General features: G+C 40.0%; 4 protein-coding genes across 4 annotated transcripts; 3 read left to right on the forward strand and 1 right to left on the reverse strand.

Moving 5' to 3' along the window:
- Positions 1–227: 227 nt before the first annotated feature.
- Positions 228–428, forward strand: GVI51_D06655 (uncharacterized protein; the record flags this gene model as incomplete). The annotated part of the gene is made up of 1 exon (XM_445695.1): positions 228–428. The coding sequence occupies one exon, from the start codon at positions 228–230 to the stop codon at positions 426–428; it is 201 nt and encodes a 66-aa protein (XP_445695.1).
- Positions 429–1,573: 1,145 nt separating this feature from the next.
- ALD4 (aldehyde dehydrogenase (NADP(+)) ALD4) lies at positions 1,574–3,148 on the forward strand (the record flags this gene model as incomplete). Its single annotated transcript, XM_445696.1, has 1 exon — positions 1,574–3,148. One exon carries the CDS (start codon positions 1,574–1,576, stop codon positions 3,146–3,148), a length of 1,575 nt encoding a protein of 524 aa, XP_445696.1.
- Positions 3,149–3,672: 524 nt separating this feature from the next.
- On the reverse strand, positions 3,673–4,818 carry GVI51_D06699 (uncharacterized protein; the record flags this gene model as incomplete). Its single annotated transcript, XM_445697.1, has 1 exon — positions 3,673–4,818. The coding sequence occupies one exon, from the start codon at positions 4,816–4,818 to the stop codon at positions 3,673–3,675; it is 1,146 nt and encodes a 381-aa protein (XP_445697.1).
- A 6,355-nt stretch (positions 4,819–11,173) lies between these two features.
- On the forward strand, positions 11,174–15,475 carry EPA21 (the record flags this gene model as incomplete). Its single annotated transcript, XM_065626608.1, has 1 exon — positions 11,174–15,475. The coding sequence occupies one exon, from the start codon at positions 11,174–11,176 to the stop codon at positions 15,473–15,475; it is 4,302 nt and encodes a 1,433-aa protein (XP_065482680.1).
- Positions 15,476–19,861: the final 4,386 nt, after the last annotated feature.

Raw genomic sequence — 19,861 nt, forward strand, 5'->3', positions numbered from 1 at the left:
TATTTTTTCAGAGATTATCAAGAATGTGAACTTCTGCCCTATAGTCCAAAGAGAGTGATAGCATAAGCGGGTCAGATATAAGAGGAGATTAAAGTTTTCTATCCAAAGTGCACCACAAAGTGTCATCCTGGAATAGCTGCTATCATTTTTATGTAGAAGTATGAAATATCTGTGTAAAGAAATGACCAAAACTCCGCCAGACAACAAACATATGCTCATAAAAATAGATGAAGATGTATAAGCTAGCCTTGATAATAAAGCAGCAAATATCAGCAATCGCTGATGTTTGGCATGACAAATTACATGCCTACAAAGTGAAATGCACACCGTTCAGAGGTTTCTTGAGATTATGGATGCTCCAACAGAAGAGGCCTCCGTTGGCAGTTGTACCCCACTTATTAAAGTTTACTCCAAGTATCATGCTCTGAAGTGATTGAGGCTCACTAGATAGTTAAAAAAAAACTGCTGGAGGGTACAGGAGAACCAATGTTACATTTTTTGTTGGAACATTATAATCAAAAGACTCTCATACCTCTGAGAACGGTATTGAGAGAAGAAAAGTCATCGTCACATATAATACAATCTTCAAGGGTCCTTTCCCTTTCTTGTTGAATCGATATTCGCAGACTGAAAAACCAGTAGCATATCTAATCTAGCACTTTTCACATCTGATACACCCCCTTCGCAAGGACGAAATTCAAAGAACAATCAAATGATGTTACAAGAAAGAAGGGATTACAACAAAATCCTTCTTCATCTGCCTCATATTATTTTAGTTTTTCTAATTGTCCCGCACTACTTTCTCGCATGACTCCCCCTTGAGAGACAAACAAGTCCCTCACTCTAAAGAGTTAAGAACATCGAAATAAAGAGGGGTCGATTCGGGAGGAAGGTTTGGGACAGAGTTAGGCCAACTAAACATCGTTAGAAGGCAAAGGGAGTGTGGAGTTTGTGCGATGAGGTTGATATTTCAATGAGACAAGAAAATGTCTGTACCCTTCTCTAATCCGATACTTTTCCCTTTAGTGGCCCCCAACAATGACGAGTTTTCTGTTTTATGATGATTCTTGTTACCCCTCTTTATTTTGACCTTTCCCACACCCACATACATACAACGTATTGTTTCTCATTTGTAATGCTAGCCTATTCATAAGTGTGTGTGTTCGCAGATGAATGCGTTTGGAAAGTGCTAAGCACTTAACTGGCTCTCAGAGAATGAGCAGAGATCGTCCTTTTTAATACTAACACTAACTTTCTAAATAGTACTAATTCTGGTTTCAGCTGGAGCACATCCCTGAAAACTAGAATACTTTTGATAAGCTGTATATAAAGAGATGCGTTTAGCGATGAGGCTTTATTTTTCTTTCCTTGTGTGGTTACTTCGACGTAATATCTTATCTCTCAATTTGCCTATTCTGCTAAAGGAAACAAGGCGCAATCAGCTACTAAAATCATTTGACTTTGGCGGAACTATTTTTGTGTGCAAAAGTTTCCTGTTGTTCATTTATTTGTACTTTTGTTGCTACTTATTCACTTTAAAATCAGTTGAACTTTTATTAAAATATTCGACAAGATGTTTAGATCAACTACGTCAAATGTCTTGACGAGGGCTCTGAGAACCAGAAATGCTGGTGTCTCTTCTGTAATGGTCCTCAGAGCTTACTCTCATTTGCCTCTACATGTTCCAATTAAGTTGCCTAATGGCTTGGAGTATGAGCAACCAACTGGTTTGTTCATTAACAATCAGTTTGTCCCTTCAAAGCAACACAAGACTTTTGAAGTGATCAACCCAAGCACAGAAGAAGAAATTTGTCACATCTACGAAGGTAGAGAAGATGATGTTGAATCTGCTGTTCAAGCTGCTGACACGGCTTTCAAAAATGGTAGTTGGACTGACATAGACCCATTTGAGAGAGGTCAAGCTTTATACAAGTTAGCAGAGTTAATTGAGAAGGACAAGGAAATCGTTGCATCCATTGAATCCTTAGACAACGGTAAAGCCATCAACTCTGCTAGAGGCGATGTCCAGCTAGTTATCAACTACTTGAAGTCATCTGCAGGTGTCGCTGATAAGATTGATGGCAGACTAGTCAATACTGGTTCCAACTACTTCAACTATGTCAAGAAGGAGCCATTGGGTGTCTGTGGTCAAATTATCCCATGGAACTTCCCACTTTTGATGTGGGCTTGGAAGATCGCACCGGCTTTGGTTACTGGTAACACAGTTGTATTGAAAACAGCTGAATCCACCCCATTGTCCGCTTTATATGTTTCAAAATACATCCCTAAAGCTGGTATCCCACCTGGTGTAATTAACATCGTTTCTGGTTTTGGTAAGATCGTTGGTGAAGCCTTGACTACTCATCCAAAGATTAAAAAAATTGCTTTCACTGGTTCCACTGCTACTGGTAAGCACATCTATTCTTCTGCTGCTCAAACATTAAAGAAGGTAACTTTAGAATTAGGAGGTAAGTCTCCTAATATTGTCTTCGCCGATGCTGATTTAAAGAAGGCTGTTCAAAACATTATATTGGGTATATACTACAACTCAGGTGAAGTTTGTTGTGCAGGTTCAAGAGTTTATGTAGAGGAATCTATCTACGATGAGTTTGCTCAAGAGTTCAAGACAGCATCCGAAGCGCTAAAAGTTGGTAACCCATTTGATGAATCTACATTCCAAGGTGCTCAAACTTCTCAAATGCAACTAGATAAGATCTTGAGTTATGTGGAAATTGGTAAGAAGGAAGGGGCAACCTTGATTACTGGTGGTGAAAGAATCGGTGAAAAGGGTTACTTCATTAAACCAACTATTTTTGGTGATGTTACTGAAGATATGAGAATTGTTAAAGAAGAAATTTTTGGTCCCGTTGTTACTGTTACAAAGTTCAAAGATTTGGATCATGTTGTTCAAATGGCTAACGACTCCGAATATGGTTTGGCTGCAGGAATTCACACAACCAACATAAACAGTGCCGTTAAGGTTGCTGATAGATTAAAGGCTGGTACAGTGTGGGTTAACACATATAACGATTTCCACCAAAATATTCCATTTGGTGGTTTCAATGCTTCTGGTTTGGGTCGTGAAATGTCCAAGGAGGCATTGGACGGATATCTACAAGCAAAGGCTGTCCGTGTTAAACTGGATTAATGTGCTAAACTTTAAGGCCATTAAAGTTGTCAGCTTTGTCAATCTATGTCTAACTGAGATGAGTCTCAATCATTTCTGTACTATTATGGTTGGAACTTCATTCCAATGGAGGTTTAACTAATAGAGGAAAAAAGTCGTCGGTGTGTGCATATTAGGAGAGCATCGAGGTGAGTAGTGATACATCCCATGTTGCGATGGGATGTATCATTTGCCTAAATAGATATCCTATTATTATGCAAATAGCAATAATATATTCTTCAAATTGAGATAATGATTTTACTTCAACTATAAATATATCATTCATATATATTCTTAAAAGTATATTCAACATAAGTGCTTTATTTATTCTCCTCTTTATATGAAGTATCAAGGTTGTTCATGCTTCACTTCAAGATGAAAGAATAAAAAAGGTTATGGGTACTACTATATGAGGAGGATATGAGATTTACTTATGTATTACTTTTTTGTTTGACTAAGAATATATAATTTGTAATGTATGTTACGTAATTAGATATAACCTTTCTCTAATCCAGATGTAAATCGCTATTACACAAAGCTAGCTCTGGTTGACAAAAGAGTTTGTGTTCGGACTTACCATTTATGTCAAAAAGGAACGCGTTTGTATCAAGAAGAAAATCATCTTGGAAATTATTCTCTATTATCTCAGGAAGCTTAATTTTCCAATTGTCATCGATAATGTTTGCAAACATTTTAGGAATAAATAATTCGAGAGTTGTAAAACGCTTGTGAAAAGGCATTGCCAAGAAAAAACGCTTGTTGGAATTTGCCGAATCAGGTCGTTCACTATAAACCAGGATAGGTTCATCTTTTTTCTTTGCTATCAAAAACATCATTTGATCAATGTAATTTTTACCCCAATAGGACAAAGTCATAGGCTTGATTATATTCGGAAATGCTATGAAAACATCTGATATTAATGTATTAAGTTCTTCAGATCTACTAGGGTCTAAGTTTCGTAATTTCAAAATGCATTCATTAACATCGTTCTCCAAGTTAATTTGGTTGCCATCATCTCTCCAAAAGCAAAGTTCTGATAGGTTAAATTCTCGATAAAGCAATTCTAGTCTACTCTTAAAATTCTCTGGTAAGCCAACATCTGTATGTGTTATAATTCTACCATGTAACTCGTTCCAACCCTCATCAAACAATCGTCCAATTACTATGTCATGTCTAAAATCATTTGGTTGTTCATTCCGTCTATATATACTCAGTACGGAATATAGAATATAGCATTGCCTTTTAGAAAGCCATCGAACAGAAATGTGATTTACATTATAATCAATGCTTTCTAAGTCGATTGATTCAAAAAATATTCTCATTTCTAAATCTAAATCCACATCATAATGCAATACATTATTTATTAATTCTCTTATATTGGGCTGGTTCACTTTATCTTTCAAAAATTCAATACCCATGTCCCTCTGTGCTAGAGTTCCTATTGAGAATATATCACTTTTGCTCTTCGCTGTAGTCTCACACAGATCAAATGCAGACACATTTGAACCCAAAACTGGATATATAGTCAAAAGTATCAAGGATAATAAGAATATCTTGCTTATGTTGACTCTAGAATTTGACGAGGTCACAGAACGATTTATTGCATATGCCAACTGTCGAATTAAGTAACCAGTCAAAGCATGGCTTTTCATGATACATAGGATTTGGGATATCGATCAAGCATCAATTGTCAAATGTGTTCATACAGCTAACTCACTATAAATGGTAGTTTTCATATAGCGTTTTCTTTTAGTAAGCAGTCGATGCATGTACACAGCGATGATTTTATATAACACGATTGAGCGAGAAAAAGTTTAACAAGAAACAATTTTCTTGAATGGCAAGTTAATACGGCTTTCAGATAAAGTAGAGAAAAAGCTAAAAAAAAATCAATGAGCTGAATAAAATCCTATTTGAAGACATAGTTTTATATGACTTCGAATATATAAGCTAACTTTGGTACAATAATTTCTATACCAACTATCTTTGAATGTTTATCTTGAAAATTTTTTAAAATGCTGTGTAGTTGGAAATAAATTTTGATATCTTCTCTCTAGTTATCTTGTAGCATCAATACCAAAACATTAACTTCAGGTTCTTATTTAAACACCATCATCAATTTATAATGATTTGGTGCCAGTCACAACTATTACCTGTGGAATATAAAAAATTTTGGTAACCCAAGGTATATTTTACAAAATTCAACATTGTTGTTACTTGCATTGAAACATTTTACTCCAATATGACCATAATTTAAGCCTACCCAAGTACAACGTAAGCTGTCTGTACAAGATATGATAAAGCACTGGAATTCTATCCTAGAATACATAATTTTAAACTCTACGTATAGCGCAGTTATTGAACATAAAAGTTGCATTACCATTACAGTGAACTGATAAAATGCCCATGCCTGAGACACATAAAGTTTAGCGTACTGAAAAAAACACAATAATCCACATTAGGAAAATCTATAATTCAACTGGAGACAAACGTTTCCCAAATATGCATTTCTCACTTCAACCGCAAATATTCATATATCGGTTAATCTACATGTATAAAAATATTCACAGATTTTGGTTTTTGCCTCTATGGAACACCTTTGCTTTTATTTCATTTCTAATGCGTAGAATTCCTGTATTGTCCTATGAAACTCTATACAATTTCAGCAAACAAATAAATATTGTGGTCTTGTCATAATAATTAGCAATATTAATATTGACACATTATCATTTTGTTTAATCTATTGGACTAATTAATAATAACAGCCTGAGGGTATTCATCAAGAACAGTTTAGCTTTGACATCAATAACATCGGAAATAATCTCCTCAGATAACTATCACCACTAATATGCTATTATATCATGCTACCGAATACCTTAATAAATTAATACTGTTTGATCCCTCGTGGTGACAAAATACTGTTGTCTTTATCAAAATTATGTTCTTCCCATAAGCCCACAACCTGAGTTAGCAGTTATCATGAAAAATCATGATCATATATTCTACTACAATAATTGTTGAATTGGTGCAAGAGATTTTTTCAAGTTCTCAAAAAAAAAAAACCTTCCTAAAGAGAAGAAAAGTACCTGCAATAGCAATAGCATAACATTGCACATGATATTAAATATTTTATGAAGGGAATCTTCTTAAAATATAGACGAGCAACAAAATTTTCAGAAGTTTGAGCCAATAAACCTCAATACTAACCAAATGTCTAATGGATCGAATAATACACATACAATATCCCAGTAAAATATAAATACCGATCCTATTATAATGTCAAATATTGAAATACCAATAATATGGAAATTTTAAGTGACTGCCAGCTAATCAGAAACACAAAAAAACTGTGCTAATAACAACGAGTTTGTTAGGCAATTATAAATCCTGGCTAATATTCACCATCAATAACAAACCAAATTGCACACATTGACTTCATGAGCATCCAATTGAAAAATTTTCAACATTATTGTATACTTGAAAGTATACGCTAAACTGACAAACAAAGAGAACATCTATGACTAATTCCGCAAATCCGATACCATTATTCAATTGCTTTTCAACTGGGAGTTCTAATCCTTAAATCATGTCCTAAACACCACTATTTAATTCAGATAACACCTTCTATGAATGACACCTGTGTAGCCAACTACACCTATCAGTTGAAACAGTCACAGCGGAACTCTTGGTGTTGTTTGTACATTGTTGTATCAAGTAAGGACTCGGGCGATGGTGGTTTATCCTTTAATGATACTACACAACCATAACTCAAACCAATCTTAAACTGAATGTATCAATTGGTCTCCATAAGCTTTCATTCTAGATGTAGTCAATAGAAGAGAGCTCTCTAACGAGAGTGGAATCCTCCTTTTTAGCTCTAAACATGTGCGTTCTAGAAACAATTTGAGGCAGGGTAATTTCATACCCACAATTGGATAATTTTAATCAGATGATCCACGTATCTTATTATATATCTTTTTTTTTGCGTAACCATAACTGCTGCCAATGCTGGCTCTAAGGGTGATACTCCAGCTGCAGACGCTGGATTAGCTGTTGTAGCTAAGGACTTCACAAGCAACTCAGTTGCTGTGCAGCAACAATACAGTGTAAGGAGCACAAGCTATTGCTTCTACCGCACCAACAGTACATCAAATAAACAAGATTACTGCTTTATCCATGAAACAATTTAAGTTTAGTGTTAATACAATTGTGACCATTTTGATGTTAACTATTTTTTGAACTAAATATTCTTCTACTCTCAAAATAAATATGTAAAATATAGATTAATTTATAACAATTCCTCCATGTTTAGCGTATGCAAGTAACAGATATTATATGCTTATACTACTAACATCTTTCTCATTGTTGTTTGTATTTCAGTGTCAACACTAATGTTAGTTATGTGTTCACAGCCATCTTTTTCAGTAAGCATTTGAAAAGAATAATTAAAATTTATGTAAACCAAAATACCATTGGTCTTGCTCCTGTTGACATATCTACAGAATATTGGTTTTGTACTGAAAAAACTGTACTATTTTACTTTCGCAGTATTAGTGTTATTAAAAACAATTATATTTAAAATTCATCTGTCAATGTCACGACTGTCACCTCATATAATTGCTGTTTTAGTTTAGTTAAATCATTATTATATGATAATATGTACTCTGAAGTAGTACATCCTCTATGAGTATCGCCATTAAGGCACAAACTATTTGCCGAAGTGTTTCTTTTTTGTTTAGAACCTCTAATATTCCTTAGGATAGTTGTCTGAAATATTTATACAATAAATGGCGTAGTTTCGTTTACATTCGGAAGATATGGCAAATTAGATGTCAATAAATAAAACTATGTTAGTGTGCAAATTGGTGTAAGATTGAATCTTGATTATCTTATTAAAGGAGTTTCGATTGAGCAATACAGAGTATATTATAAAAGTTCTGAAAAATAAAACAAAATCCAAAACTATAAAATTTTCCGGCTGATGTCAATTTCGATACTTCATCTGTGTTTTATTCTTCCAATTGAATAGCAATCCGTCAAAAATTCACGAGGATACACATACATGAACAGTGTGTGAACTTATAATGTTGTATCTTCAAGCGCGTAGAAGCGTCAATTGCAACTAAAAGGTATTGTGTAACTGCAAGATTCTGACCGGTACATACCTTAGTAAGTGCGACGTTGTCTACTTTTCTCAAAAGTCCTTCAAATCGATAAATAATTGTTTCTTGAAGTCCGCAAAGAGGACGATGGCGACAAATATTTTGAACTGCTCAACAACCTTGATTGGGTTATTAACAAGTTACTTGTAGTTGAGGATTATGTAAGCAAGTATTCTTCTCCATATTGGAGGATATTTGAGAAATACTACCTATTCTACTGTGTTGAGTTTCACATTGTAGTCAACGAGTTAGTCGATGGTGAAGCAGAAACAATCATTACATTAGATACTATAGATCTTGAAAAAACATTCCAGAACACTTTGGTCAAGGACTGTGGCTTTAAATGGAAAGAAACGTAGACAGTTATTGACCCACAGAAGAGAATATTATTTAAAGGTTATCTGAATTTAGTTGTAAACAAAAAAACAACACGGTTTGGAAAATTACAAAATATGGAGTTCATAAGTTCAAAGATCGTTCTATTCTTCCACAAGCAAATGGCAAGAACTTATTACTATTATAAGGTACAAAGAACTGCTCTCGAATGTTCAGTTAGCAAGTTAAGGTAGCTGCCTATTCAAGTCAGACAAAGATTCTACTTGTGTTCTTTAGACGTTTTCTGAACTTACTGAAAATAGACTAAGCAATTGGATATCTGTTATAGACGAATAGGTGAGAAGACTTATGGTATATATTGAAATGCAATGAACCTTAAGGCCTTGATCCTAATGCTGTCTCCTGAAAACAAAGTTCCAGGTGGCATACCTGACTATGTTATTGTTCTCGCCAATGACAAAAACTGTTCCAACTTTCGGGCAGCCTTATAGGACAATTATGAAAGCCGAATTACGTCGGCCATCTGATCTTCTGATCAATAAAGTGATCCACATTATCAACAAAAGCCAAAAAAAACCTCGAATAAAACGGAAGCCCATTGTTTCCAAATGAAATGCAGATAATGGTTTGAATCATATGTGTCAGGATTTTCCAGAGCTTGATTTTCCGATCATGATTTTCCACTCACAAGATTATTTGGAACTCTAAGGCTCTTATATTTGCGGTAGCCTATTATGTGGGTGCACAAGAGATAGTGGAATTTCTTGTTTTACGAAGGTGCTGGACGAAAGGTTCTTATTTCAACAATTTACATAAGATTTTCTTTCCACTTTCTGTGGAGTAGTTGGGAATTTCCGTGATTACCTTGTGTAAAATCGCATTAAAAAGAAATAATGGAAGAAGTCTTCTAAGGGATGAAAGTACTGACCAACTAGCTGGGGTGCATGGCCTTAGAACAAAAACTAGTCAAGTGTTGTTCATAGAAACCTTGGCGATCGCAAAGTGATAGCCAACGTTTATTTAACAAGATAGTTGGATAGTTGTCAATGTTTCAGGTAAATCCCAAAGGATACCCCCTTTGGGATTTACCTCGCTATATTCAAATGCCCTTGCGGGATATCTTTCCCCGACATCTCGAATGAGCAGTAGATTGAACTTCTATGACCAGATTGTGAAGAGTATGACTGTTGCCCCTTGACTTTCCGGGCACCCGTGACCCATTTTAAAGCGCAGGCGCAAGTGTTTCTACTGAAGCCTTCGGTAAGATCCTCAAGGATCCCTCACACTGTTTCCGGAATTCGCTTAAATGGGAATATCACGCCATTTCGGATCATTTGCTCAATTAGGCAATACTTACTCTGATGCCAATAAATCACCCGCACCCATAGTTCCCGGTCGACGGGAGATTGGCGATATGAGGAAAAGTGGGCCCATTTTCCCAATCGGGAAATTGGGTGGCTGGGAAAATGCGGAAAAGTGGGCCCATTTTCCCAATCGGGAAATTAGATGACTGATGAGATGCGGGATTTTCAGATTTCCTATGATTTTCTATGAAACTGCCGAATGTTTGGGACAGTTTTATAGGTCCTTCGAGAAAAAGAAACAACAGTGCACTTACTAATGCATGTACCGATCACAACCTCATTGTGGCAAGAGGGGGGGGGGGAGGTATGCTTTTGTGACGCAGACAACGCTGCATTGAATTACAGGTCCACATATTACTTTGTCGAGTCTATCATTTGCAAGCCCTTAACAGATTACTAAACATGTACTTGGCAATTCTATCGGGAAAGTGCAAGCTTTATTGAATCCATAAATTGCTGCTCAGTACGTTGTATGCTTAAAGAATTAATTTACTAAATCTTTTAGGAATGATAACCAAGTAGATTGAAACTTTTCTTTTTACTTGGGTGTTACCATATATTTATCCTATTGAACCATTATCTGTTATCTTTGCGGACTTCCCCATTCTAGAATAGATGCCGGGTATTCCCACTTTGTACTGTACCATTACTAACTTTCTGATACTCTGTGGCATCTATGAAGTGGGTAACAAACATTCAGAACGAATAGGAGTGGGCATGAATTATATGCAAATCCCGAAATTTAAACAACGGTCAAAATAACTTGGGGGTCAATCTTTTGATCCCTCCATTAACTGCCTAAGATGCGAAGTATCAATGCAACTGTGCAAAAATATTTATATATAAAATCAAAGTCAGTTTCCATTTTCTTTATGTTGAACCTGATACTCATCCTCTCTCCCTGCAACATCTCAAAAATTTTAATAACTTTTTTTCCAAAAAAGTGGCAACAAACTATTAATACAAAATAGCGATCAAAGTTTTCCTAATTTTGTGATTTTAGCCTTTCACTTCATTAACACAATATAATACGACAATAACGGTAATATTTGCAAGTTAAAACAACATCAGCGAATACAGAATAAAACGTTATAAATAGAAGGATCCTCTGACATCCCTTCCTCAACAATCAAATTTTAAAAAAAATGTTTTCCTTTTTTTTGCACTTCTTATTATATTTCGCATGGGTTAGAAGCAGTAATTCTGATTTATTTCATCTGGCAAAGAGAGATATAACACCAAATATAGAGAGCCACCCACAAGGGTGTAGTCCGGTAGACACCTCTGGGATAAAACCAGGTTTAAAAATGGATTTATACAGGTTCCCTATTACTCCACCTGGTACTGGCTGCTGGAGTTGGGATTGGCTCACAGTTACTCCGGACTTTCCCCGCTCGGGGTATTGGAAATGGCCAAAGATTGCAGAGGTAGATGGAGTTGTTGGCCCGTTACATCTCGACAGCGGACATCCAACGTGTGATCCTCTTACAAGTGTATTGCCACATGGATTTAACTATTTGCAATCAATCACAACCACAAACTTTACTATGGTTCTTCATGGCTACTTTGTTCCCAAGCAGAGCGGTAAATATACTTTTGAATTCAAAGCTGATGATGCTTTACTACTAAATTTAGGGGCTGGAAATGCATTCAGTTGCTGTGACTATAATAATTCACAATACAATCAAGGCGAATATCTTGCATATGCAATATGGTCAAAAAATAATCAAACGGCTACACTGTATCTTGAAAAGGGTATATACTATCCTATAAGAGTGTTCTATCATAATAGATGCTGTGGAGCATACATGGATGTTGTTTATTATTTCAATGACTCGCCAATTCCTAATAGAGATTTCTCTGGTCTGCTGTTTTCTATCCCAGACAGTGACAGTTGTGATGCTAATATTGGATTTGATGAGACATGTTCTAGCATCAATACTATCACTACTTATAGCACACAATATATCACTACTTCCCCTCCAAGTGGTAGTACTCCTATTACCAGTACAATCTACTATATTGCTACACCGTGCAATAACACACCAGAGAAACCTAGGTGTCCCACTGGTTTTTATGATCCATTTAATAATGTTTGCTATATTCCAGATTATACCACAACATTTACATCTGATGGTCACACCATTACAGAGGTGGTATCACATATTACCACAACAGATTCGAACAGAAAAACAGTTACATACACCACAACAATGATGTCCTACGCAGAAAACGGTCCAGGACTATATACATCGTTCGGCCCTGCACCTCCAGTGGAGACGCACACGGTTGTTCTTGAGAACAACATGACGAACTACGAGGTTGTATCTTACTGGACCACCACCAACGAGGTTGGAGGGTTGATCACGACGAGCAGCACCAGCACGTACAGCGCTCCACCTTTGACAGTGACGGCCACTACTGCGTCTGACTACATCGAGTCGGACTGGATCTCGTTCTTCATCACCACGAATGACAAGGGGGACATCATTACTGACAGCACTCTGTTCAATGCTACGCGTGACTACAACTTGCCTGAAGCCCCACACACTTCGTTCGGCCCTGCACCTCCAGTGGAGACGCACACGGTTGTTCTTGAGAACAACATGACGAACTACGAGGTTGTATCTTACTGGACCACCACCAACGAGTTTGGAGGGTTGATCACGACGAGCAGCACCAGCACGTACAGCGCTCCACCTTTGACAGTGACGGCCACTACTGCGTCTGACTACATCGAGTCGGACTGGATCTCGTTCTTCATCACCACGAATGACAAGGGGGACATCATTACTGACAGCACTCTGTTCAATGCTACGCGTGACTACAACTTGCCTGAAGCCCCACACACTTCGTTCGGCCCTGCACCTCCAGTGGAGACGCACACGGTTGTTCTTGAGAACAACATGACGAACTACGAGGTTGTATCTTACTGGACCACCACCAACGAGTTTGGAGGGTTGATCACGACGAGCAGCACCAGCACGTACAGCGCTCCACCTTTGACAGTGACGGCCACTACTGCGTCTGACTACATCGAGTCGGACTGGATCTCGTTCTTCATCACCACGAATGACAAGGGGGACATCATTACTGACAGCACTCTGTTCAATGCTACGCGTGACTACAACTTGCCTGAAGCCCCACACACTTCGTTCGGCCCTGCACCTCCAGTGGAGACGCACACGGTTGTTCTTGAGAACAACATGACGAACTACGAGGTTGTATCTTACTGGACCACCACCAACGAGTTTGGAGGGTTGATCACGACGAGCAGCACCAGCACGTACAGCGCTCCACCTTTGACAGTGACGGCCACTACTGCGTCTGACTACATCGAGTCGGACTGGATCTCGTTCTTCATCACCACGAATGACAAGGGGGACATCATTACTGACAGCACTCTGTTCAATGCTACGCGTGACTACAACTTGCCTGAAGCCCCACACACTTCGTTCGGCCCTGCACCTCCAGTGGAGACGCACACGGTTGTTCTTGAGAACAACATGACGAACTACGAGGTTGTATCTTACTGGACCACCACCAACGAGGTTGGAGGGTTGATCACGACGAGCAGCACCAGCACGTACAGCGCTCCACCTTTGACAGTGACGGCCACTACTGCGTCTGACTACATCGAGTCGGACTGGATCTCGTTCTTCATCACCACGAATGACAAGGGGGACATCATTACTGACAGCACTCTGTTCAATGCTACACGTGACTATATAGATGCGCAAGCCCCATTTACGTCATCCTCAAGTTATTTGAAATCCGAAGTTGAAGAGTCAGATTACACCACGACGATCGATAATGGCAATGGTGACTTCGAGACAGACCTTGTTTCGCACATCACGACCAAGGACTCTGACGGCAAGCCTACCACGATCACCACCACCATCCCATTGAAGCCAAGTGATGCCGGCGAGGCCGACTACACCACCACCATTACTTCCGACGGTCACACCATCACAGAAGTAGTCTCCCACATCACCACCACTGATTCAGACGGTAACACTGTTACATACACCACCACGATGGCCTCCTTCGATCAGGTAGGCGACGGCGTGTACACGTCTGCTCCACCTTACTCACAGCCACCAGTTGTGACAACCACTGTGACGGAGGACGACGGTAGTAGCAAGACAGTTGTGATCTCTTACTCGCCATCTGAGGGCGAGGATGGGGTTACCCGTACAGGTACGACCACTATCTCCACCATCACTGCTAGCGGCGAGGCCGACTACACGACGACGATCGACAAGGGCAACGGTGACTTCGAGACAGACCTTGTTTCGCACATCACGACCAAGGACTCTGACGGCAAGCCTACCACGATTATAACAACTGTGACTTTAACAGAAGAACCAGATTACACATCTGTGTTTGTTTCTGATGGTCACACGATCACAGCTGTTGTTTCTCATGTCACAACGACCAATGATATCGGTCAGACTGTCACCACTACAGTGACTGTTATGTCATATGATCAAGTAGGTGAGGGTGTATTCACTTCGGCTCCTGCTTACTCTCAGCCTCCAGTCACTACGACAACTGTGAGTGCAAACACTGCTACAGCCACTGTCGTAATTTCGTATTTCCCATCTATTGGCGACGATGGAGTCACCGGGACAGGAACAACTACCATTTCCACGGTATCTGTCGGAGGTGAAGCCGACTACACTACAACAGTCGACAGGGGCAATGGCAGTACCGAAACTGATGTCATTTCGCATATCACCACTACCGACTCCAATGGTAATCCTACAACAATAACCACCACGATCACCAATGCACCTGCACCTTCGAATTCTAAAGCAAATGTGGGGTCTGATTACACCACCACTGTGGTTTCTAACGGTCACACAATAGTTTCTAAAGTGACCCAAACCGTAGGTGGCCAGAGTCATGGAAACACTGTTTCAAGTGCAGCACCAGTCACAACTGTATCCGGTGCTAGTTTTAATGCTCCTGGAACAGCAGGTGTAGGTGGTATTGTCAATTCTCAGAAATCTCAGTCACAATATGTGGCTGGCCAAGGGTCTGGCAACGAAAAACCAACACAAGCTGCTGGCACAGCCGGTGGTAGTGGCTCTGGGTCAGTTCACCAATCGGCAGGCAATATTGTACCATCTGGATCTCCATCTGTTCAGAGTGCAAAGGGTACTGCGTCTCCAGTCAGTGGTATTCATAGTAGCCAAACACCACACTCTGTACCTTCCCAAGCCCAACAACAAGGACAAGGACAAGCACAAGCACCATCATCACTTCAACAGGCTGCCACGACTGTTCTATTACCATCTGGTTCCTCTGTTAACAACATCGGCAGTGGATTCAACAGCACGCAAACAGCTTCTGTCCTACAGGGTAAGGGTGCTTCGATTAAAGTCACTTCAATTAGTATTTTATTCTCCATTATTACAGTAATAGTTGTCGGTATGATCTAAAGTGTATTTGTTCTGTGAATGCCCAACATGTACAGTAATACAAACGTTCGTCCAGCCATGATTTTTAGATAGGCTGTTACTTTCAAATATGAATATTGATAAAATGGATTGATTCTAGTCCAACAAAACAAAAAAAAACTGAAAAAACACTAAAGTAAAAAAAAACTGAAGCTCCCCGTTTATATTTATTGTTCGTAATTTGGGGCTATTATTTTTGTTCCACGTAATGTTTTCTATATCTCATATTAATAATGTGAGCAGTATTATTCTGAAGAGTTTTTGTATATATTATTAATTATTAGTTAACAATTTAAGTACTTTTCTCTTCTAAAAGTTTCATGTTGTTTTATGTATTTATTATTGTATTGTGTGCGTCTTCCTGTTGTCGATGTTTCTTATAATATCTTGGCTAACCATGGATTTGAACCTGTGGTCTGAAATTGAACTTCAAATGCTGCGAAAAACGCGAGATGTGATAATGCACGGTGGTAGTCATCTGATAAGTTAAGTTACCCTGTTCAACAATCTGCTTTAGTTGTTTGACGAAAAATATCGTGACCAATCGAAGTTACCCAGCCACCATCTCCACTACAGTGCATCATACGATGTATGTTCAGATGACCTTTGATATATCGATGAAGGAGTACTGACTTTCTCACTAACATCTAGGGAAGGTTTCACAGGGTTGGCAATTAGGTTGAAGGGAGGTGTTGGAAGAGTTTTGTTAGAGTGCGCACTTCAGCACCCAAACATGAATCTCAAAATTTGTGATCTTCAGTTGTTTAAACATATATGAATGTCGGAATAGAAATAGTAAATATTAGTTACGGTACATGATTTTACCAGTCAAAACTTATTGGTGAGTTTTTACTGATGATATTGCTTTTTATGTGCGTAATAGCTTGTATTGTAAATCCATATTTGGAGCTGTTGCGTAAACTAAACTGAAATAATTTAAAATTTTGTTATAAATACCTGAAAGAATATAGTGCTGGACATTTCAAGATCACGTTACTTAATTGACGAAATTTACACTTGAACACAGAATCGTACAGCACCTGCTAAAAGATAAACAGAAAGGGTTGTTTATTCTTATTTACAAGCAACATTGATCGAGTATGTATCTAATATGTGCCTCATACATGCAGCTATTCTTTTATTTACCATTTTCTCCTACAAAAAAAGCCCTGTCTGAGATGGTGGAATCACAGTAGCATGTCTCTGTTCTGAAATGCTATTGTTTTGACAGTGGGCCAAGCTCAGTCCTGCAAGTTCAGATATCTAAGTTGCGAAAAACGCGAGACCTTGCGTTCTACGAGACAGTCGACAAAGCAATTTGATTTACCCAGCCTGGCTGAGAGTTGCGAAAAACGCGAGATGTTGTGTTCAACGATGCGTTGTTGAAGTACAAGAATCCACTCTTCCCTAGAACAACAGTTCTTCCTGAAATGTTGCAGTTCATCTGGTTGAATCTGAACTGACCAATATTCATTGATCGGATTGATGGTGGGAGTTAGACATACAGGGTTTCCATTGTGAGATGAATTAAAACTATGTATGTATCAGGATTTTAGTGTACTACTGTAATCTTGTAAGAGTGGAAATCTTTGAAGTACTCAAGACTTCTTATACTGTACTACATCATTGATTGAATACCATGCAGGAGGATGAAATGAACAATCCAGTCTATTTTATGAAGTTTTCTTGATTACCATATATGCCTTGATCACTTGTCACCAGTATTTACTTTATCAACATTTACTTCACAATGATCATGAGATGAAGTTGTTATCATGATGTAGTTATAATGACCTTGTAGGATTCCCAAATGTATTCCTGAAACAATGAGTTCCTCCACAACACAACACAACACATATCAATGCAACATCATGTGTGATTTATAAATGCTTATGAATATGGTAATATCTGTGCAGTACTTTTACCAGACTGTTGCGTTTCTGTGAAGAGCATTTTTGTTCGACATAAAACATCTTTCAAGAACAGATTTTCATTTTTTTAGGGTTACATAGGGTATGGTAAAGTTCTTAGGGCTGCATTAGGGTTCGTGTTTCATTCATTTGTCTGGGTAAGTAGGGTTTGCAGTTGTTACAGTTAGGGTTAAATAGGGTTGTGTAGGGTTCCAATAATATATATTTTGGTAATGAGGAGAGGATTTCTGGTAGTAAGTCTAAAATGAGCTATCAGAAACAGGTTAACGTGCACCACAATGAGTCCTGAATATCATGTAGATAGATTAAAAAGTTCACTGTACATATTTCATGCCGTATATCTACATTCATGAAAAGACATTTGTAGAGTATATGATATGTCCATATATATCTAAGGCTCCACTATAAATGGGATTTAAGATTACTAGTTAATACAAGATCCAAATGACATATGAAAGAGAATAAGAGCTATAACAATATCAATCTATACCTTTGAATAGATGATTAAATGTCTTTGTAGACTATCATACACTATAATATACAAGTATACCAATATGATAATGGTAACTGTTTAGTAACCAATATATGACAACGAATAACAAAATGAATGGTATACAATATATATGTCAACTACATGATGAATGATAATTTACAACTACCAAATATAATTCAATGAAAGTGTATTGTTTATAGGTTAGTATGTAAATGGTGTCACATATAAAATCTTTGGGATACCTGACATTTGTGTGAAGTAACTGTCATATGATCATTGCCAATTACCAATTATTTATTAGAATAATAAATGAAAAACATATAATAACAAATATACATTTATTATGGTTCTAAAGCAACCTAAAATATAGGTAATGGAGTGTAGTGTGGTTGGAGTGTGGTGTGGGTGGAGTGTGGTGTGGGTGGAGTGTGGTGTGGGTGGAGTGTAGCCTGGGTGGAGTGTAGTCTGGGTGGAGTGTAGTCTGGGTGGAGTGTGGTGTGGGTGGAATGTGGTCTGGGTGGAGTGTGGTCTGGGTGGAGTGTGGTCTGGGTGGAGTGTGGTCTGGGTGGAGTGTAGTCTGGGTGGAGTGTGGTCTGGGTGGAGTGTGGTCTGGGTGGAGTGTGGTCTGGGTGCTGTGGGGTCTGGGTGCTGTGGGGTCTGGGTGCTGTGTGGTCTGGGTGCTGTGTAGTCTGGGTGCTGTGTAGTCTGGGTGCTGTGTAGTCTGGGTGCTGTGTAGTCTGGGTGGAGTGTAGTCTGGGTGCTGTGTAGTCTGGGTGGAGTGTAGTCTGGGTGGAGTGTAGTCTGGGTGGAGTGTGGTCTGGGTGGAGTGTGGTCTGGGTGCTGTGGGGTCTGGGTGCTGTGGGGTCTGGGTGCTGTGGGGTCTGGGTGCTGTGGGGTCTGGGTGGAGTGTGGTCTGGGTGGAGTGTGGTCTGGGTGCTGTGTAGTCTGGGTGCTGTGTAGTCTGGGTGCTGTGTAGTCTGGGTGCTGTGTAGTCTGGGTGGAGTGTAGTCTGGGTGCTGTGTAGTCTGGGTGGAGTGTAGTCTGGGTGGAGTGTAGTCTGGGTGGAGTGTAGTCTGGGTGGAGTGTGGTCTGGGTGGAGTGTGGTCTGGGTGGAGTGTGGTCTGGGTGGAGTGTGGTCTGGGTGCTGTGGGGTCTGGGTGCTGTGGGGTCTGGGTGCTGTGGGGTCTGGGTGCTGTGGGGTGGGGTGGGGGTCTGGGTGCTGTGGGGTCTGGGTGCTGTGGGGTCTGGGTGCTGTGGGGTCTGGGTGCTGTGGGGTCTGGGTGCTGTGGGGTCTGGGTGCTGTGGGGTCTGGGTGCTGTGGGGTCTGGGTGCTGTGGGGTCTGGGTGCTGTGGGGTCTGGGTGCTGTGGGGTCTGGGTGCTGTGGGGTCTGGGTGCTGTGGGGTCTGGGTGCTGTGGGGTCTGGGTGCTGTGGGGTCTGGGTGCTGTGGGGTCTGGGTGCTGTGGGGTCTGGGTGCTGTGGGGTCTGGGTGCTGTGGGGTCTGGGTGCTGTGGGGTCTGGGTGCTGTGGGGTCTGGGTGCTGTGGGGTCTGGGTGCTGTGGGGTCTGGGTGCTGTGGGGTCTGGGTGCTGTGGGGTCTGGGTGCTGTGGGGTCTGGGTGCTGTGGGGTCTGGGTGCTGTGGGGTCTGGGTGCTGTGGGGTCTGGGTGCTGTGGGGTCTGGGTGCTGTGGGGTCTGGGTGCTGTGGGGTCTGGGTGCTGTGGGGTCTGGGTGCTGTGGGGTCTGGGTGCTGTGGGGTCTGGGTGCTGTGGGGTCTGGGTGCTGTGGGGTCTGGGTGCTGTGGGGTCTGGGTGCTGTGGGGTCTGGGTGCTGTGGGGTCTGGGTGCTGTGGGGTCTGGGTGCTGTGGGGTCTGGGTGCTGTGGGGTCTGGGTGCTGTGGGGTCTGGGTGCTGTGGGGTCTGGGTGCTGTGGGTCTATCTCTCTCTT

Source organism: Nakaseomyces glabratus, chromosome D (genome assembly GCF_010111755.1).
Source record: "Nakaseomyces glabratus chromosome D, complete sequence".
NCBI classification, from domain to species: domain Eukaryota; kingdom Fungi; phylum Ascomycota; class Saccharomycetes; order Saccharomycetales; family Saccharomycetaceae; genus Nakaseomyces; species Nakaseomyces glabratus.